The sequence below is a fragment of the Podarcis tiliguerta genome (genome assembly GCF_965153285.1).
Source record: "Podarcis tiliguerta genome assembly, chromosome: 6".
NCBI lineage: Eukaryota > Metazoa > Chordata > Lepidosauria > Squamata > Lacertidae > Podarcis > Podarcis tiliguerta.
In genome coordinates, this window is record NC_139539.1 from 14,806,115 (window position 1) to 14,826,097 (window position 19,983).

A 19,983-nucleotide genomic window follows, 5' to 3' on the forward strand; every position below is an offset into this window, starting at 1 on the left:
AAGACAACACTTGAGATTTAGGATGAGTGTGCCATACAAATTTAACCACGCAACAAATATAACTGTCGTCTCCATTGTCTTTTAGGAGACATTATTCTTTCTCCAAGCCTTTGAGGCAGAGCTTGCTATCCCGGTTGGTACCCGTGTTGGATTTGAAATGAGTTATAAACTGTTTTCATTGCTTTATATGTAATTGTTAAAAACTTGCTTTTACACATGCAATTGTTTTATATATATTTTTATTGTGTTGCATATTGCTTTGACATGCCCCATCAGAAGCAATTCATTCCTAAATGAAATAACTAACCTATGTATCCCGTTGCGATTACTGAAGGCGCCCCTTCATGACGTTGTTGTTTTTTATAAGGTGGGGTGCAAAGAGAGTACAGAGGTCCCTCCACCAATAGGGAGGGCATGTGTCCTACCTTACAAAGGGCAGTCCTCTATTTGAAGGGCTGTCTGGTCCAAGTCCAGATTTAAACATACCAAACCATAAGGATATTCTGTGTCAGAGTGTCTTGGAAGTTGTTCATCAACAGCCACAGGCTCTCCTGCTGCAGTGTACTATTTTTATATTGATAGGAATCGTTTCTAAATTTGCATCTGTACAGATACACTAATACATGCAAATTTTATGTAAATCTCTCTCTCTTGGTGATGCCTACATGGTTAGCCTGTTCACCAAAGTCCAGACTTTATTACCTTTCAGAGGTGTGGCAAGACCCACCTGCTTAGGAACTGAATTGATTTTGTTTTCTTGGTGCCATTTTCCTTTCTGGTTTTGATTTTCTTCTCTCCATATGCATCCAGGGTTTGGTTTTATAAAATAAAAAATTGTATACAGATAGTGGACGCTGTATGACCATCCCTTATATAGCCAAAATAACGCCACTTGAGCATGAGGAGGTTGGTAAAAGCAGGCTGTGGGGAAATCCCAAGTTTTTTTCTGAAGTGCAACAAAAAGCATCTCCCTTTAAAAATAGGGCCATGGGAAGTAGGGTGTGGAAATTGCAAACAGACTAGGGAGGACTGAGCGTGCTCAGCAGTCATGGAATGCTAGCTGGCTGCTTGGGTGGGTGGAGAGGTGGGAAAGCAGTATATAAATACCCAAAACAAACAAAAACGGTGGTGGAATGGAATATCCTGAAAGAGGATTGGAACCCTGAATAGGAGCACCGCAAGTCCCACTTGTAAATATATATTGCTCTTTGAATACATCAACATTATTTTTTTTAGCAGAGAGGGAGAGAAAGGAATACTTATAATAGCTGCTGAAGGAGTTGGGAGCTAATCCTGGAACACAATGGGAAAGCACTTGACGCGATTGCAGCAGTCACCTATAATTATCAGGAAAATAAAAATAAGGCATCTGACTTCAGAGGGGGCTTGTTGTTTCCTGGTGTCAATAAAGCCGAAAGTCATGGAAGTCTGTGTTGTCTTTTTTTCCTTGTTTCATTTTTGCTTTTATTAGCACCCAACAAACTGAGCCCTCCAGAAGCATCAACTCAGTTAAGTTTCAACGGATACAAATGCTGCCATCTTCTGGCCCAAATAAAGGTTTACAACTGCCAATGTAAGGTCATTTGCCCAGTGCAAGATGCAGCTTTTAATCATCGTCTGTTGATGGAGAGTCCACTGGTGCCCAAGGATGTAGAGTATACAATACTCTACACAAGGAAGTTGGTTCCATTGTGAAACAGCGCTTACCTTTCAATAAATTCTCCTAAGGTTTAGCATCATGCATCTGACAAAGTGGGCTTTGACTCAATAGGTTTTATGCTGCAACAGGCTTATTAATCTTTTGAGGTCCCTCCTGGATTCTTTGCTCTTGCAGAGTAGAAGCGGCTATTTCCCTTCTGAAAAGCTTATAGAAAGCTAAACGGCAGTCTGGCCATGTGACTGTTCTGATCTCACTTGTGCTTTTTTTTGCAGGCTTTGGGGCTCAATCCACACAGCCACCAGAGGGATATGGGGAGTGAACAGGCAGTTGCTACTGCCAGGAGGACAAGATGAGCCCATTCAGGAAGAATGCTTGCTGAGGATTAAGACCCACACAAAACTAAGTGGGCCAATAATGTATTAAAAAAATAAACTTTGAATAGCTTAAAAGTGCAATCTTATGTCCACTCCAAAGCAAGCCCCATTGAGTTCAATGGGTCTTACTCCCAGGTAAATGAACACAGGATTGCAGCCCAAAAGTCTCTTTTATGCAATATTTAAAGATAACAAGAATCCAAACTGGTATTTGTGCACATTTTAAGATTATGTATCTATAAATGCTAGATCAAATATCCAGTAACTTTCCCAGCAGGCAATTCACTGGATTCCAATATATTGTCTTTATAATACTTTGTGTTACTGGGTAGGCTATTTTGGCAAACACATTTGGGCGATGTTATAACGTGCCTTAATTTTTTGTCTTTAGAAGAAAGGTGGGATGTAATTTCATTAAATTATCTAAGAAGAGGAGAGAAATTGGTAAAGAATTCAATGCAATGCACTCTCTTCTCTCCTCACAACCACTGGGGGGAGAAAGAACAGAATTAACCTAAGATAGCCACTTTGCACATTTTATTTTGCTATAAATTCAAGTGACATGACGGACTGCTTTTTCTAGCAGATATAGTCTTAAACCAATAACCCAGGGATCACAGTTATTCCTAGTTGCATATCATATTCACACCACAGGTCAGATTTATACAAGAAAGTCACATAAATTCAAGTTTTACTGCTTGCGACCAGTGATCCATTTCTTTTTGTCATCAGGATTACAATGTGTGGCATATTACACGGGGTGGAGGGTGGGACGTGTGTGTGTGCTGGTGGGCCAGATTTTTTTTATAAATGAAGGTTGTTACTTCTCTTCAATGGAAGTCATAAATTTGACTACTTTCAATCTGGATTAAGACTGGATTCTTACATACGTCAAAAGATTGAGAATACTCATTTGGAGCGCAAGATCACTGGAAAATGTGCTTCGAGCATTAATGTGCTAGTGGAAAAAAACTTTTCAAAAGGTCTCAAAATTAGGTCTGTTTCACACCAATAGGCCGAAGAGCTGGTAAAACTGCAGTGGATTGTTTCATTTCAGACTGAGAGCACATGGCTGAACATATCTTCATGAAAGAATAGAAAAATCAAGCACATAGAAAACCAGCATATCAGAGATAAGGCTGGATTCTGATGCACAGAATTTATGGTGATGATTAAGGGAAGGTCATTTGGTTATGATCCACTATCTACAATCTGTCGTGGTACAGTCCACTTACCACCCCATAAAGCCCTTGTAGATCACATAAATTCATTAGAAGGCAGGGCTTACACAGAGCTGGTGGTAGAGAACCTCAGTTAACCCTTAGACAGCGAAGGAATATTACCATAAATACAACCTAGAACATGTACAATGGATCACAAAGATTGGTCCAATTGTACACCACCCACTTAAATGTGGCTAGCTGCAGAAGGCCTTTGAACATCCAGCCCAGATTAACCAGCAATACTATTTTGAATGAAAGAGCAAGGGAGCATGAACAAAATTCTTTCCCCCTTTCTCCTTGCAATAAGCCAATTTATGGTAAGAAGCAAGGCCTGAATGATGAAGGGAAGGGAACGCCAGAGGCTTTTCCTCAGGCATAAACTAAACCAACACACATTAGAAAAAGCTAGGATTCAGCTTCGGTGTCTTTTGTCATGGCCGTTTCTTATTGTGACTGGCGTAGAGGGTGGTTGCACACAGCAGACCTTAAGGCAGAGCAGTGAAGATGCAGGAATGTATTGCAACAGAAAATGATTATTTTTGGCCAAGGGAGGGGTAGGGGAAGAGGGAGACACCAGGGATGGCAAGCTTCCAGGCATTGTGCAAGTAGGGAGCCTTCTTCACATTAACTAGCTTGCTGAGGAAGAGCTGCTTTCTTACAGGATCTCCTCCCCCTTCATGCAGGGTGCTTGCTGGAAACACTGATCCTCACCATCACATGAAAAGTTCGTTATGCAATACAGATGTTTCTACGTGCACATGGCAGGGGAACAGCAGTAGTCCTGGGCAGACCATTGTTCATCTCTTTAACATACTGTATTTACATCTCACATTTTTCCCATCAGGAAACGCAAGGTGATGCACATGAGGTTCTCAAGCAGTCTCCTATCCATGCAGGCACTGACCAGAACGGGCCCATCACGCACCCTCAGACTATGTCAGGGATAAGGATGCTTTTACACCTTTACTGATCGTGGAAGGAAGCCCCTTGCTAAGCCTCCAATGAATTTTTCAAGGTGCCCTGGAAACTACAGAGCTAGGGAAACGAACTGGAGACTGTTTTGTTCTTGGCAAGGATGGAGAAGGCAGATGATACAATTTTGCACCCGTTGTTCAGCTACGTGAGCCTTTGGGTGCACATTTTCAAGCTACAGGTGATTGTCTGCCTGTTAATGTTCTATAGCTCAGTTTAAAGCGTCTGCTAGTAGTATCATGTGCCATAACTGTGCAATTCTATGCAAGCTGACTCAAAAATACGCCCTTGTATAAGCGGGTAGAAATGTTGACATAGGTCAACCCATAGGAGGAGAGTTTAAGGAAAACCAGAGGCAGTTCCCACAGAACAAAAACATATCGATAAAAAGGTTTAGGAGGAGAAGAAAAATAAAAACCCAGCAGTATAGTTTAAGCATTTTGGCTGCTACAGGTAAGATGACACAAGGAAGAAGCCCAACTGGCAAGCAAGGCTAGCTAACTTCTGGGTAGAGAGACACCTTCCTCAGTTGAAGTTCCTGTGGTACCTTCGAAACAAAAAAAGAACAAGAGGACTCGTAAGGGTGCTTATTTATAAAACTCAACTTCAGCCCTCAAAGACCTTAGATGAGAAATAGAATAGGGAGGCACTCCAGGGGCTAATTCATTCAACCTTGTTCCACTAGTGTCCGAGCAAACACTCAAGGAGCATGACAGCCCTGAAGAGTTGTGTATGGATAAGATTTCTACTGAAACACTGGAAAGGAGACAGCAGGAAAGAATATTTTACAGCATAAATCCTAGCACAAAGGCGAACAACAGTGCTGTTGGTTTGGTTTTTTAAAGGAAGCACTAACAAGCCTGTAGGGCTTAGAAATAACTTCGCAGACAGACTGAGCCACACCATGCTGCTAATTCAAACACTTCGGTTTAACAGGATGGCAAAAGGGGCTGGCAGTTCCTACTTTCCCTTACTTTCCTTCTCTGCTTCTGGCTATGCCAGGGATGATACATGAATATATTGTTTATTTGCTGCATTTAGAGCCTTAACAACTTAATACATATAAGTTTCATAAAATACATTTCATTTATTTCACAAAATAAATAAATCTATACAGCCACAGGCTAATCTTCCCTACTGTATAGGGACTGGCTCCTGTACGTTTGATTCTTTAGGATATTTTTTATTTTAGTTTTCATGCTGTGTTTGGGGAAATTCTGCAGCTCTTTTTGAAGCCAGTTCCTTAAGGAGATGCATACATACTGTCTTTTTCTTTTTTCTGTAACTATAAAACTTTTAATAAATATCATTTTAAAAAAGAAGAAGAAGAAGAAGATGCACAACGGAGAACAACTTTCCTGAAATATAGGTTGGACATTTCAAGTGATCTTCTCCCTGAAATCTGGAGTTCCATGGGAATGGTAGGAGTATTGATTGATATGGGGGGCAATGTTGATGTTCAATAGGCCTGGGCAGTGTCCCGCATGAACTCAGCATGCACTGCAGAATAAATTCCAGAATCTCTTACAGCAAGGTGGAGATGTTGCTAAATAGCTGAGAACTAGTAGATGCGCTCATTGGTTTTGGGACAACATGGAAATATCATAAATAAGCAGTGTATTCTGTACCCATTTGCTAAACCAAAAATGCTATAATTTTTTAAAAAACAGCAATAGAGCTTAAGAACCTTATTTAGTTATAAATCAAGCTTTCAGTGATAACTATTTTTTATATGAAATATCTGGTGTGCAAATGGGAAACTTGATTTAAAACTTCAATTTAAAGCAGTCCACTCCTCGTTTATCACGTTCATCTCAAAATAACTATGAAGGCTACAGGAAGAATCCACTCTCGTTTTCTGCCTCATCCACAAAGCCAAGACACTTATCTTCAGAAAGCTACATCAGCTAATGCACAAAATGCTCTAACAGCATGCATAAAAAGGCAATCAAACTCTGCTTAACTTTGAACTTGCTCTCAAATTGTTCTCCTCCCTCACAAAGCACAGAAACGTAATGCAAGTGATACTCCCTGCAGGTGCATCAAAAGGTAAACAGAATATACAGATTCCTGAATGAGGGCATTTCTGAAGGAATGTGCTCATATAATCAACTAAAACTCATACGAAAATAGCAGCCTGCTACCTTGTTATAAAGGTCTTTGGGGAACCAAGCTTATCATTTCAGCTCTATCGGGTTCCTACGCTATACTCATAACTTGCTCCCAAGGATAAAAACAAAGAGGGTGGTAAAAGGAAAGGAAGATCTGGATCTGTTCCAAGTTCCCCTTTCAGTATGGATTTGCAAAGTGGTTGTAAATAAGTTGCTTTATCAGGCACGGACCTGGGTTTCACGTACACAAAAAGGAAGTAAAGGACTGATTCATATCTGAATGTCAATATATATCACCACGCGAGTGCCCCAGGAGAGAACAGCAACCATCTCACCAAATGTAGTCAGGCTAGCAAATAAGCATGATGCTTAAAACTGCGTAATACAAACATAATGCTAAGCTTTCTTGCAAAAGCGAGCCAGAATTACAGAGTAAAATCCAGTCTGCTCCTGCAACTTCACCAACCATTTTGGAAGGAACATCAATACTGCATGTGTCGATCGTGGGGTTTCACTAAATTGCCACGCCACTCACTAAAAAAAGGGAAATATATGCTCAATTTACTACACAGATAAGCAGGCGATAGCTCTAGTGAAGCCAGGGAATATTTGCTCTGCACAGGTCGCACACGTACACACACCGTTGTTACCTGCTAGGCTTCTGACCTCCACAAGATTTAACTGCAAAATGAAAGATGTTGCTTTTATAATCAGAAAGGATAAGCATTAATTCTGCAATAGTCCATTTGCAGTTCAGCAGAACACGAACGCTAAAAAAACAAACACAAACCCAGCCCTACCAAAGAAGGCAAGAACTGCTAGTGGCTAAAAGTTGACTACATGACAGCCACAAGCGGCACGAGGGGACCTTGCCTTGAGGAAAAGATTGAGCTGATAGTCAAAGTAATGAATTTGGCACTGGAAGCTTTTAATTCTGTATCAGTTTCACCTCTTGAGATGTTCGATGCTATCTTATTTACTGGCTATTCAAAGTACTGTAGTTGCATCCAAAGTACTGGGTGTATACCACACTGCCATTATAAATACAGCTATACATAAGCAACATGCATCTCCAAGGCCTTCAGAGCAGACAATTCTGGGCTGGTTATACAAAATGCAGGGTATAATCTTGTCTTACGGATGCTGGTTCACCAGGACCTTCACATATAGAATTGGCAGACACGTGATACACGGCCCTATAGGAAACTATGCCATTATTCGAAGAGGCCCATGTTGAGGTTAAGAACCTTTTAAGCAAGGTATTGGTCAAATGGTTTTCATGCATCCTTGCATTTTGTGGAAAGTGGCCCTTTTGATCAGAGATTCCAGAGAACCTACTTTTTGTTCTTGAATTCAGGCTACCTGTACCATAATGGAACCATCGTAGCTCATGCGTAGAGCATGTGCTTTAAGGTCCTGGGTTCAACTCAACTGGCTCTCCATTTAAAAGGATCTCTGGTGGAAGGACTCAGAAAAGCCTTTCTGTTGCAAAGCCCAGAGAGACACTGCCAGCCACAAAAGGGAATACTGGGCTAGACGGCCAAATAGTTCAACAGCTCCCTATGTTCCTATCCGTGAAAAGGGAGCTACTCACATTCAGCTGCCAAACAAAAAACTATTGAAAGAGAACAGGCCTTTCACTTGCGTATCAGTGAGAGTTGGCCACTGAATTCTTTAGCTCAGCAGCAGACATTAATTTGTGAACAATACAAAACAAGAGACTGGTTGAGATTCCATGAAATCATTTAATAAGAGTGGTTTTAAATATTTTGCCTCTGATCCCTCAAGTTCACCAGCGCTGACAACTGAAGTACTTACATAAGGTTTTGTTCAAATTCAAAACAGTTTTATTTAAGTCATAGCGAGTTTTACAACATATGTGCTTACAGAAAAAATTCTGACAGAAGCGTATTTGTATACAAATTCACCCCCCCCTCTTCCATTCATTATAAAACGGAAATCGGCATCAAGCTTTTTGTAAGAAAATCCTTTGACGTTTTGAACAGCAGATTCCCCAATGTGAATAAGCCTGAACTAGATGCACATTACATAAGCCTCTGCACCATTTCTACTTAGCTGTGTTCCGATGAGGTTTACCCGCCTAGCGCTATGCAATATTAGTCGAGTTAGGAATGCTTTCTCTTCTTGGAAATAGCTGCATCTGCAGCTCTTTTAAGACACAGATTAGGGTACAGAAGTGGTCCTATTATGTGGCACATGTATATGAAACTGTCCTTTTAGCTATGATAAGGCCCTTTCTTTTTCTTGCTACTGCAGACATGGGCACAGTGCAATGCAGAGACATTGTATTGTTCGCCCGCTATCTTGCATCCAATGACCAGGCAAGAGTTCACGGAAACACAGGCACAACAGTATTTCTACATGGCACGGAGTCCCTGGGTCTGTAGTCACCTTATCCACTGTTGCATGTTAATGTATCACCAGAGAGGGCTTGTGCTATGCAACTCTATCCCCCTAGTGAGTCGCCCACATCTCAAAACCACAACCTAGGCACAGTTTGCAGTGAAATCAGAACTGAATTATTCCTAGAATGCATCGAAATTTAATTTGGGTTTATTCTGGGATATTTTTTTGCCTTCAGTACATAGCCCGCATACACGAGTAGAAAAATATGTCTAAGACCAAAAAAAGGGTACACATTGGCAGCAGATTAATATTAAATTTACAATTCTATGAAAAAGAAAACCTCGGAAGAATCTAAAATCACAAAAACTGACTTTCCCCAACACTCATTAGCCCCCAATTCTCAATCCAGTAAGAAAAAAAGGTTTGCTGAGAATTATTGCAAAGCACACTTTTTCTGTAGTATTCATAAAATATTGGCAAGTACTTAGGATGCAACAACTGTTTCTTGGTCCAGTGCAGGGATTTTGCTACTATTAAGAAAACTGGCAAGTCTTCATGCAAATGTCAGGCATTCCTGGGCAGCATGGAACACACTAGTCAAAGGGTACTTTTCCAGCCCATAAGAATGTACTTTGGTAACTGTCACAGAGACCCCTGCTAAGGGTTACCAATCCAAGACAGACAACTGGAAAGAGATCAATGAGGAGGGGGCATGTGGCAAGAAAGCAGTGCTACAAGGATGGTCCGAATTATACTCACTACTTCTTATTTCTGGGTTTTAACTCTTCGGCAGCATTGCGCAGAAATATATAGTTCTTCTTTTGCGGATTATAGAATTCATGCCCCTGCAAAAATGGTTAAATACAGTTGTATTACACAGCAGTAACAAATTAAACCTTAACCAAATATTTTATTTAACACCTTGCAAGTAAGTGGGGCTCTGGCTGCATTCAGATATTGTGCCATGGTACTAGGTGCATTTCCTTCTCTTTCTAGATATTTCAGTTTAACCGAGATGCCGAATTTCTCCAACAACATCTATTAAAAGATGCTCTCTTTACGTTTCAGCCAACTCACCTTTGACCAATCGTAACTAGACGCATATGCAAATATATTGCCGTTGTGGTTGAAGGAGCAAGCAGATATTGGCTGGTCCAGCTGTTCTGAGGTTTTTAGCTTCGTCCGCGCATCTTTATCCCAAAAGCTGAATCTGCCATCAGATCCTACCGTTGCAAGGGTGCCATGGGCAGGGTGAAAGGCGATCCCATTAACCTTCAAAGTAATCATTTAAAATTTAAGCATTTTCACGCCACTCTTTGGAAAACATTTCGAGTGACTTACACGGTATCAGTTTGCGCTCTCGGGCTTATAACCTAAGAGACACGATAGCAAAAGAGGGATGAGGAAGGAAGAGGAAAATATTGACATTCAAACACCTGTTCCAAAAGTGAACAAAAGTCTTATATGGATCAGTTTGAAAGTTAACAGCTGAACCAACAAAGTTCGGAAAGGAAGCGAATGATGTATTTTTAAAAAAAGTCATTGCAAGCTTTGTTTAGTCATTTCAGACCAAAACAGCAAAGTTCATTCATGTAAAAAAAAAAAAAAAAGGTCTATTACTTGACCGTTTCCAATACTTCCCCAAAATACTTTATCCCCCTTCCCCCACCTCCCAGTTTTATACCACTGAAGCAGACCTGACACCACAACTAGCTCTGCTCACAAAGGCAATGGTCACCGGGAAGGAAAGGAGATGAACCATTGTTCTTTGGTCCTTCCTCACCCACCCCACTACACTAAGCACAAGGTGGAGTCTGAACTGCTTCTTAAAAGCTGGCCCTACCGGCTGTTATCCCCAACAAACCATAGCCTCCAGGCCCAGAAAGAGGGGTAAGGCATGCTTCCCTCTTTCCAAGCCAGAAGCTCTCTCAGTGCCTATGCTACAGAATCTGGCTCCTTGTTTCGGCAAAGGTGGGGAGAACTACCACAAACAAGTTTTCCCTCCACTGACATCTGCTAGAGCTGCATAAGATGAATACTGGTCTCTGTTCCCATGGTGTCTGCCAAAAGTGACTAGGACACCCAGTTTTATGGGTGGGGAGCAGGTTTTGGGCCCAACACTGCCACGTGCAACTTTAAGTTTTCCCCCACGGAAACAAAAGGTGTGTGTGCATTAGATCTTATGGTAGAAAATCAAGATATACACTCAAGCGATATCCTTGGCCTGGTAATCCCAGTATTTTCTTTGGGGGGGGGGGGGTTACCCCTCCAAAATGTTTCCCAAACCGGGTCCCATTTGCTTTGTCCTAGTTAACTCAATGGAATCCGTAGCTCTAAGTCCCAGTTACTAAACATGCTAAAGCGGAACAAAATGCTAGGAGAGAATATTGGAAACTGGCTGTTATATAGAGAAGTATCTGACCATCTGTCCCAAGGGCATGGGGAAATGTCATTTTCTTCACTCAAGAACATATTTTACTGGAATAAAAAAAAAATCGGGTTGAAAATGTAGCAGGCACAAATTCTTCAGCGACTCACATTCTGATTGCTACAGATGTCAGTTTTCTGCCTTTAGACAGAAGCAAAATTTCTCTTTAGGGACAAAATGTCAAAGAACGAAGACTCCAGATTTGACATCATATCTATACTTGGTCTGGATAACTTTCAGCAGCCCTGGAGGATCCTTATTGGATGTCGTGCGAAATACTTACAGCATAGATATCCTGAGGTGCAGATGTATTTGTGCCATTGGAACGATGACATTTGAAGGTGAAGTTGTCTTTGGCACTGGAAGAAAAAAAAGCATTTGTCATTTCACATTGCACGCAACAGATTGCCTACTTCTACAAGCCCATGTTCCATGCAAGCCTAAGTGGGCAGCTTGCAGCCCATTTCAAGATACTTACGGATTTGGTGGGTTAATGTAATGAATGGCTACTCTTCCTTCGATGCTTCCAAGGGCAAACCCTGTTGGCTTGTTCACTTTGTCTTTAAAGATAGCAACACAGCGGTGCTAAATGGGGGATAGAGGTTGGGTTTTATGGCACCATCTTATACATGTCTACTCCAAAGAAAATCCCACTAAGGTCAACAGGACTTATTCCCACATAAGTGTACATAGGATTGCAACTTCGGTCAGCTATCAAACAAGCCTAAAGCGTTAGCAGGGACAATGCAACATAAAAGCTACTGAATAGTTAAGAGCACGCAAAGCATTTACTTATTAGGTGAACTCTAACAGGATTTTTAAAGATTTTGCCAAAGAATTGTGTATGATTCAAATCCCAATGGGAAGAACAGGTCCAAATATTCAAGGACCTTTGGGAAATAGTTATTTCTCAGGCGTCAATTTCTGGCTGCACTCAAAGGATGAGGGCCAAGTTTCAAGTAACTCACTTTGGGTTTCTCAAACGGTAGCCCACCATGCCATAAGACAAACCTTTTCAGAAACTGAAGAAATTTTCAAAGTGATCTGCATTATGGCATGGAGGTCTGCGTGCCAAAGAAAAGAGTGTTTTACAATTCCATATGTGTAAGCTCAAGTTCTCTTAAACCCTTGAAATAGCATTTTTGAATTCTCGATTATCAAATTTAAATTCCTTGCAATAAGATATACGCTGGCAAAGTCATTTTGGGGGGGTTCTTCTAAGAAGCTATTCTTCCAACCAATTTTGATTCTTATCCCTCTCAAAACAACAGCTAAGAATAAAATTTAAGATCCCAGTAGTGATAATGACAGTTATTTATGTAAACAAATTATAAAATTTGGCCCATGACGCTTAAAAAAAAAAATCTATCACATAAATAGAACTGCTAGAAATACTGTTTTTAAAAGTATTGATTTAGGCACAACTTAAAGAAGGCCTACTTCCTATAAATCAAGACAAGTTAACTCAAGTTTAATTATTACCTGATGCTTAAGTGGAGAGTCTATTCTTCTAAATTCAGAAGGCTGATTCTCTAACTGATAAACTATTAAGCCTCTCTCTGCAGTAGCTACAACAGCCATAGGGTATACCTGAAACAAGAGAAATTAAAGTAAAAAGTAGAAAATAAACTTTTAAATTATCATCTGAATCAAAATTTACATAGTCAAAATGAACAGTAAAAGCACTTGCCTAAAATGATAACAATGATACAAAATGATACAAACTCAGCCTGTTAATTACTGTGGTAGAAAGACAGCTAAACAAATGGCAAACGACAGCGTGTTTTCATGCAAACACACGGCAAAAGATCTCTTACTTACTACATCAGCACAGTAGCACCGCTCAGGCAACTGCAGGGTCATCATTGGCGTGGGCGATCGGGTGTCCCAGAACTAAAAAATGAAAAACATCAACAATCCCACACATAAGGTATTATACAGGCTATCTTAGCAAAACTGACTATGCCGTCTTCATGTCCTTAACTAAGACTGGTTCTGAAAAGCCTGTGTATTGCAAGTCAATACAACGATGAATGGGGTGAGGGGCTTTGGTTCAAAGATGGTCTTAAGGATGAACTGAGTGTATGGGGTTTGTCCCAATCTTTGCAAGCTGAAATAATAGTGACTTTGCTCAAAGCATTTCAGTGTGCTTTTACACACTGAAGTCATATTAATAACAGATACTACTATATAAACAAGCACTGTATAGCTGGCTAAGGACTTTGGGCATTTCACATGCATTCTTTATCATTCTTAGAGCAACCTTTTAAGGGAGGAACTGGGATTACTCCTATGATACAAACTAGGGCACCAAAGGACCTTTAACAGTCATTTATTGAGGGAGCTCATGGTCTCGCAGGATTACAACCAGGCGCTTCCAGTTCATACCTCACTTATTTGGAAGAAAGGCCCACTGAATGCAGCAGGGCTTGCTTCTAAGTAAACATGGATACAATTGTACCACATACAATAATGCTACAAACAAAACAAAACGCGGAACTCACAATTTTCTGCATAATACATGCTACGCAAAATCTGCTGAAAACATTTTCAAATATGTAGAATAGCGTTAATGCAAACAAAATATAGACATCTTACCTTCAGAGTTTTATCCCAGCTTCCAGTCATCACACAGCTATAATTTGGTGCTTTAATCCAATGGACAGTCTTTACAGGAGCTTCATGCTAAAGGACAAGAAGGTTTTAAAGGATGTCTAGAATAAGGCTCATTCATGCATTTTAGGGTGGGTGTAGACATAACTGGAATGAAGACCGCTGCTTTTTCTTCTTTTGCAAAGCAAGCCTGGTCTCGCCTTGTACCTTCTCTTTTGATGGACACTGTTAGCAATGCAAAGCAAACACTAAGCACATTAGCATTCTTGCACTTCCCCCCATTTCACACAGGCATGGGAGGATAGAGCAAAGTTCTGCCTTTTGCAAAACTTAGGGCATATAAAGGGTACTGCAGAGCTTTTCTCTCCTTTCTTCTTACAAGATCTGTTTGACGCATCCATGGAGAAAATTGATGGGTGAACCTGGAGTGTACTAAGAATTAAATATATACCCCTGTATCCATGGGAAATAGGTTGTGTAGGCTTGGTCCACTTTTTAGTTTAGCCTACCCACTACTAGAATGTGACCCCTGACAGCTTTCTATTAAGGTAATGCAGACCATGCGTAAGAAAGCTTCCCCATTCTGATGAAGATGGATTAAAACGCTCAACATTGATCTGAATAGCACTTCATTTAAATACACTTCTATTCAGATTTTCTATAAAAGACTATGAAAAAAATCATACCTGTGCAATTTGTATTGCCTGGTTGCTGTTGAGATCCCACATTTTGGCAGTTTTATCACAAGATGCCGTAAACACTTTACTCCCATCCTATATAATGACAAGAGAAGGTGTGGGTGGGAAATATAAATTCCGTAGTATTTTATCTGTTTCTAAAATACATGTCCGAGTGTGACAGCATATCAAGGGCATAGATCTCCTGATATTGTAGAAAAGAACATTAGAATTTTCAGGACAGGATCATGCCATTTAGTGGATGCAGGTTATTCTAAAGAGGTTTTTCCACCCAACTCTTCCATCCTTCTCCACTGAAGGAGAAGCTATATAGCCTTCAGATTTCCCAAAGAAACATTACAGATCTTTAAGAATACTTCTTGTGCAATAAAAGGACGTACGTCACTCCAGCAAACGTCTAGCACAGGTCCTGTGTGCATTTGCTGTGCTTTTGGAATTGTCTGGCCGTTATCCTGGACTTCCCAACAACGAACCTGAAGAGACAGAATAATTTTAAAGTAAGATTCATTTGTACACCACTCTTAATGTACAGCTGTTCACATTGTTTGCCCTTAAAACTGTCAGGAGCTCGTCCTACACTTGAGTAGGACCCTGGTAGAGACACATGCCCGACTGGCATGTTCTCTCCCTCCTGGTTGTTCATTTGGGAGCTTCAAGCTTTCTTCAGGCTGAACATCACAACAACCGATGCCAACAGACACCAGCATACTTAGGAATCCGCAGAGTCTTCGCAACTCAGCATGTTGGCTAATCTACTTTATTTACATATAAACACACACGGAGCACTGCAACATGGCTCCCTCTCTCTCTCTAGCATCAGATAGCAAAGAGAAAGAACAAAGGACAATAGTCCCACTTCATGGAACACAGTAACACCAACATCCTGTCTCCGTCACTTCCCACTCTGTGGAGTCAAAACATACATCGTCATGTGATAGACAACAATCCTATGACTGCAATCATGGAAACCATGAAGTCTTGTGAGTTTTCCATTTTACATCAAGACAATGGAGGTAGTGAGAACCCTTTCCTTAGGTTTTTAATTAAGGCTTTTGATTTCCACCTTAGCCACTGGGCTGCAATAATTCTCAACATTACTCTAAATATTATTGGGGTTTTTTCAGGTGTTTTGAAAACACTAGGCCAAAGAACCTCCTGGTGAACTGAAGCTGCTTTATGAAAGCATCAATAAATTTGCTGCTTTTAAGGTGCCACAGGACTTTTATTTTTGCTACAATAGATGCAAACCTAATCCTATGAATGCTTACTCCCAGGAGTAAGTACCACTGTTCAAAAAAGCTTATTAAGTATGAATGAGACTGCAGTATAGCATGACTATTATTTTAGAATTTGCCTTCTAAAACAACTTTATTCGAAACAGATGCACCAACCAAAGCAGGATACCTTGAGGCCGCAATGCAATGTCCACTTACCTGGAAGTAAGACCCAGTGAACTCCATGGGACTTACTTCTGAGCAGACATGTATAACATTGTACCATTAGAAAAGAGTGAACAATTAATGCACACAAGGATGTTATGTCAACATCTGTGTGTCCAGAGAAATGCAAGCTAAAATACTACTCCTACCTCTATTTTTCATCAAATTGTTAATGTTTTTAACAATTAAATTATTTTGGAATGTTTTATGGGAAGTGATTCATATACAAAATAAATCATCATTAGTCTCTATCCCAATAACAGGAGATGTTCCTTGTTAACAGGAGGCAACCAATATTTTTTAAAACATTAAAATTGTTAATGCTTTTTTATAGTCTTTGAGACAGACACAGTTGCTTCAAACATTAAGATGATCACATTTTGTCTGCAAGAAGCAGCTGCCCATATTCAGTACAAATAATGCAGGCAAAGTGCATGGTATGCCTCAATACCTACTTTCATTTGTTACTTACATCATTTGCCCATGATCCTGCAATAAGGAAATTCCCCGGCAATGTTGGTGGGCTGAAAGCTAAACAGCCTATGCTGTCATCAGGTGGTGAAGTAACTTCAATATCCTAGAACAGAAATCAAAGTTAGAAGTAATTTATCTGCCTGGAGACACGTCTAAAAGAATATCATTACACTGCCTCCACTGGAGGATTTATTTCCAATTTATTTCACTCCCGATACCATGTGCTCAGATCGTGAAGCTGAGGCTCCAATACTTTGGCCACCTCATGAGAAGGGAAGACTCCCTGGAAAAGACCCTGATGTTGGGAAAGATGGAGGGTGCAAGGAGAAGGGGATGACAGAGGACGAGATGGTTGGACAGTGTTCTCGAAGCTACAAACATGAGTCTGACCAAACTGCGGGAGACAGTGGAAGACAGAAGTGCCTGGCGTGCTCTGGTCCATGGGCTCACGAAGAGTCGGACACGACTAAACAACAACACCATGTGCTATCTTGAACATCAAGTCCCCAACTCAAAGCAGCAATTCTCAACGGGTATTCTATTAACAGGCAAACACCCATATATGTACATCCATCAATTAAACTTAACCTCTTCCAACTGAACAAGCTAGCTTACAGGCTTGCTCTTAAAATCCTATTTCTCTTATATATACAGCAGCATATATAACCACAGGGGGTGCACGAAAAGGGGGCTGCAGAACACAAGGAGAGGAGGCATGGAAAAGTGGGTGGTCTATGTGCAAGGGAGAGTTGAGAAAAGGAGGACGGAAGACAAATCTGAGTGAATATGAAAACAGTGGGCACAAGGCGGGGTTGCAAAAAAGGAGGGACAGGTGACATGGGAATGGGAGTGAAGATGAAAGTGGGGTTATGAAAAGGCTGCAGAATAATGGCTTCATAACTGGATGGAAGGGGGAAAAGGAGCTTAGTAGGTGCAATGTGTAGGAGGAGGAAGATGCAGAAGGTTGCCATGGGAGTGGTGTCTATGAGGGGAGGAGTTTGCATGAAAAAGGGAGGTGGCATGGATATGGGGGTCAGGTGAAGGTGAAAACAAAGGGATGCAAAGTGGGGCTATATACCTTCATAGGGTTGTGATTATCTGTAGCTGTGCTGCCAAACATGCTGGTACCTCCAGTTCCAAACCCTGATGTTGACCCAAACAAACTCATCTTGCCCCTGTAAAAATAATTGAAATTTAAATAGAAGTATTTTCTATGTGGACTATGCAACAATCATCATACTTATAATATGACCACTTTTAATTTTTAATTTTTTTTACAAAAAATAAATTTATGCCCTGAATCACACAAATACAGTGGCATAGGAGCAAATCTGAAGGACTACTTTCTTTCACATGACTAATCCAAAGTCCTTATCTGGGATTCTCCCTCCAGACCCATCATCTGAAGTTAGGCAGATGGTGACTGGGGAGAAGACCTTCTACAGTCAAACCTTGGTTCCCGAATGGCTCTGTTCTCGAACGTTTTGGTTCCTAAACACTGAAAACTTGGAAGCAAATGCTCCGGTTTTTGAAAGCCGAACGTCCGACGCGGGTTCCGCTTGAGTGCAGGAAGCTTTTGCAACCTGCTGTCAAATGTTTTGGAAGCCGAATGGGCTTCCAAGAATGGATTACATCCTGAAGATCCCAGGCCACAGAGAGGTTAGGCTGGCCTCAACTAGAGCCAGGGCTTTCTCCGCCGCGGCTCCAACCTGGTGGAACGCTCTGTCACAAGAGACTAGGGCCCTGCGGGACCTGACATCCTTCCACAGGGCCTGTAGGACAGAGATGTTCCACCAGGCCTTTGGTCAGGGCGCAGCCTGACCCCCTCCTCTGGCAATCTGCACAGAATTTTGCTTAATGGTTGCCATCAATTTGATTTTAATTAATTTTTATAATGAAAGGTTTTTAGAATGTTGGATTATTTTGATTGTTGTTAGCCGCCCTGAGCCCAGCTTCAGTTGGGGAGGGCGGGGTATAAATTGAATTATTATTATTATTATTATTATTATTACGTTCAACAACCGAGGTTTGACTGTATCCTTCCTGAGGATTATATAGTAGTTGTTGACACGGCTTCTGCTGGATTTTACTGGTGCTACTTCTGTGACTTATATTGTTTTATGTAGTGTTTTATTGTCTGTTTTAATTTTGTATATTGTACACCACCCTGGGAGCCTTGCAGTGAAGGGTGGTCTATAAATAAATGCCGCCACTGAATTAAGCGGGATTTACAGCACAACCATACGCATGCTTACTGAAAAGCAGGTCCCACTTTATTCGATGAGGTCTTACTCATTCTTTAAGTAAATGTGTTTAAGATTGAATCCTTCATTCAATATTCAGATAACGCCCTGCTCTTTATGCCCCAGGAAGGAGAACTATCACAATGTAAGTGGGGGCGCACTTTGTTCTCTACCTTAATGCTGGTTCACATTGTGGAAAATTCAAATTTTGACATAGCGCAAGAAGTGTAAAAAGGTGCATCTCCAGGAAAAGCATATGGATACTCTGCACATATTCCCAACTGTTACTAAAAAGGGTACATTGCTGTACATTGTACAAGACACATCCCTGTAGCAATTATAAAGATCTCTGTTTCAAGGTGACATCCCAACAGTGTAGGGTGTATCTTCCCCCCACACCCAGGCATGCTGCGCCTTGGGCAACTGCATAGTTTTTTTCTCCAGAGTTCTCTGTAGTGGTTACAACATGGGTAGGAAACCTAAGGCCCAGGGGCCGGATCCATCCCAATCGCCTTCGAAATCCGGCCCGCGGACGGTCCGGAAATCAATGTGTTTTTACATGAGTAGAATGTGTGCTTTTATTTAAAATGCATCTCTGGGTTATTTGTGGGGCTTAGGAATTCGTTCGTCCCCCCCCCCTTCAAAATATAGTCCGGCCCCCCACAAGGTCTGAGGGACTGTGGACCGGCCCCCGGCTGAAAAAGTCTGCTGACCCCTGGGTTACAACAACCCTGGACGGCAGGGGACACTGCTGGTATCACCACAGGACCGTTAGCAAGGTCGAGGCTAATAGAATCAGTGAGCCGTGGAGTTGGAGGGGACCCCAAGGGTCATCTAGTCCAGCCCTCTGCAATGCAAGAACCTCAACTAAAGCATCCATGACAGGCGGCCATCCATCTGCCCTTTTCTCTGCCTGTCGTTCTTTCTGAACTGCCTTGAAGAATAAATAAAGTCCTGCTCCGACAGCACGTGGGGCGGAAGTCCTTCCATTCAAGCGGCTCTACTGCGCTGCTTGAAAGGGCGAGCTACCTCCCCCCCCCCCAATACCATAGCTGGGGAATGACCCCCATGACGCGGCCAAGCAAGGGAAGGGCCGCGGCTGAAGGGGACCGAGAGAGCCGGGGAGAGAAGCGCGAGGTGCCACGGCTCCAGCGGGAGGGCCTGGCGAGCCACGAGGCCGGCCCCGGACGCCACACGCGGGCCTGGCCGGGCGCAGGGAAGGGGAGCGTACCTCAGGCGGGCCGGGGCCGACCGTCCTCCTTCCCCGCGCGCCCCTCTCCTCTTTCTCCAGCCGGAGCGCCAAGGGAGCCCCCGGAGCCGCGGCAACTGAACGCAGGCCCGTCCACGCTGCGCATGCGTCACCGTAGAATTGAACTCGTAG

The 19,983-nt window shown here is 41.8% G+C and overlaps 1 protein-coding gene across 4 annotated transcripts; it reads right to left on the bottom strand.

Moving 5' to 3' along the window:
• Positions 1-2,554: 2,554 nt before the first annotated feature.
• RAE1 (ribonucleic acid export 1) lies at positions 2,555-19,974 on the bottom strand. 4 transcript variants are annotated; one of them, XR_014512739.1, is made up of 14 exons: positions 19,834-19,974; positions 17,438-17,534; positions 16,358-16,462; positions 14,827-14,919; positions 14,435-14,521; positions 13,734-13,820; positions 12,957-13,028; positions 12,618-12,725; positions 11,614-11,720; positions 11,419-11,494; positions 9,785-9,979; positions 9,467-9,552; positions 5,571-7,021; positions 2,555-5,491 (listed from the first exon to the last, which is right to left on the bottom strand). XR_014512739.1 is itself a non-coding variant. In XM_083447054.1 (14 exons), exons 2-13 carry the CDS (start codon positions 17,525-17,527, stop codon positions 7,018-7,020), a joined length of 1,110 nt encoding a protein of 369 aa, XP_083303180.1. In that variant the 5' UTR covers positions 17,528-17,534; positions 19,834-19,974; the 3' UTR covers positions 2,555-4,776; positions 6,991-7,017. The 4 variants fall into 4 exon arrangements, 3 of the variants coding, with proteins under 3 accessions (XP_083303180.1, XP_083303182.1, XP_083303181.1); XM_083447054.1 differs by having other exon boundaries at positions 2,555-4,776; positions 6,991-7,021; XM_083447056.1 differs by lacking the exon at positions 5,571-7,021 and having other exon boundaries at positions 2,555-4,776.
• Between the last annotated feature and the right edge of the window lie 9 nt (positions 19,975-19,983).

What these genes read in the sequence shown, in the direction of transcription:
- RAE1 (XM_083447054.1), bottom strand. Translation starts at nt 17,527, where the DNA reads ATGAGTTTGTTTGGGTCAACATCAGGGTTTGGAACTGGAGGTACCAGC. An exon ending in ATAATCACAACCCTATGAAG is followed by an intron (nt 16,463 to 17,437) that starts GTATATAGCCCC and finishes TTTCTGTTCTAG; the next exon opens with GATATTGAAGTTACTTCACC. An exon ending in CAGGATCATGGGCAAATGAT is followed by an intron (nt 14,920 to 16,357) that starts GTAAGTAACAAA and finishes CTGTCTCTTCAG; the next exon opens with GTTCGTTGTTGGGAAGTCCA.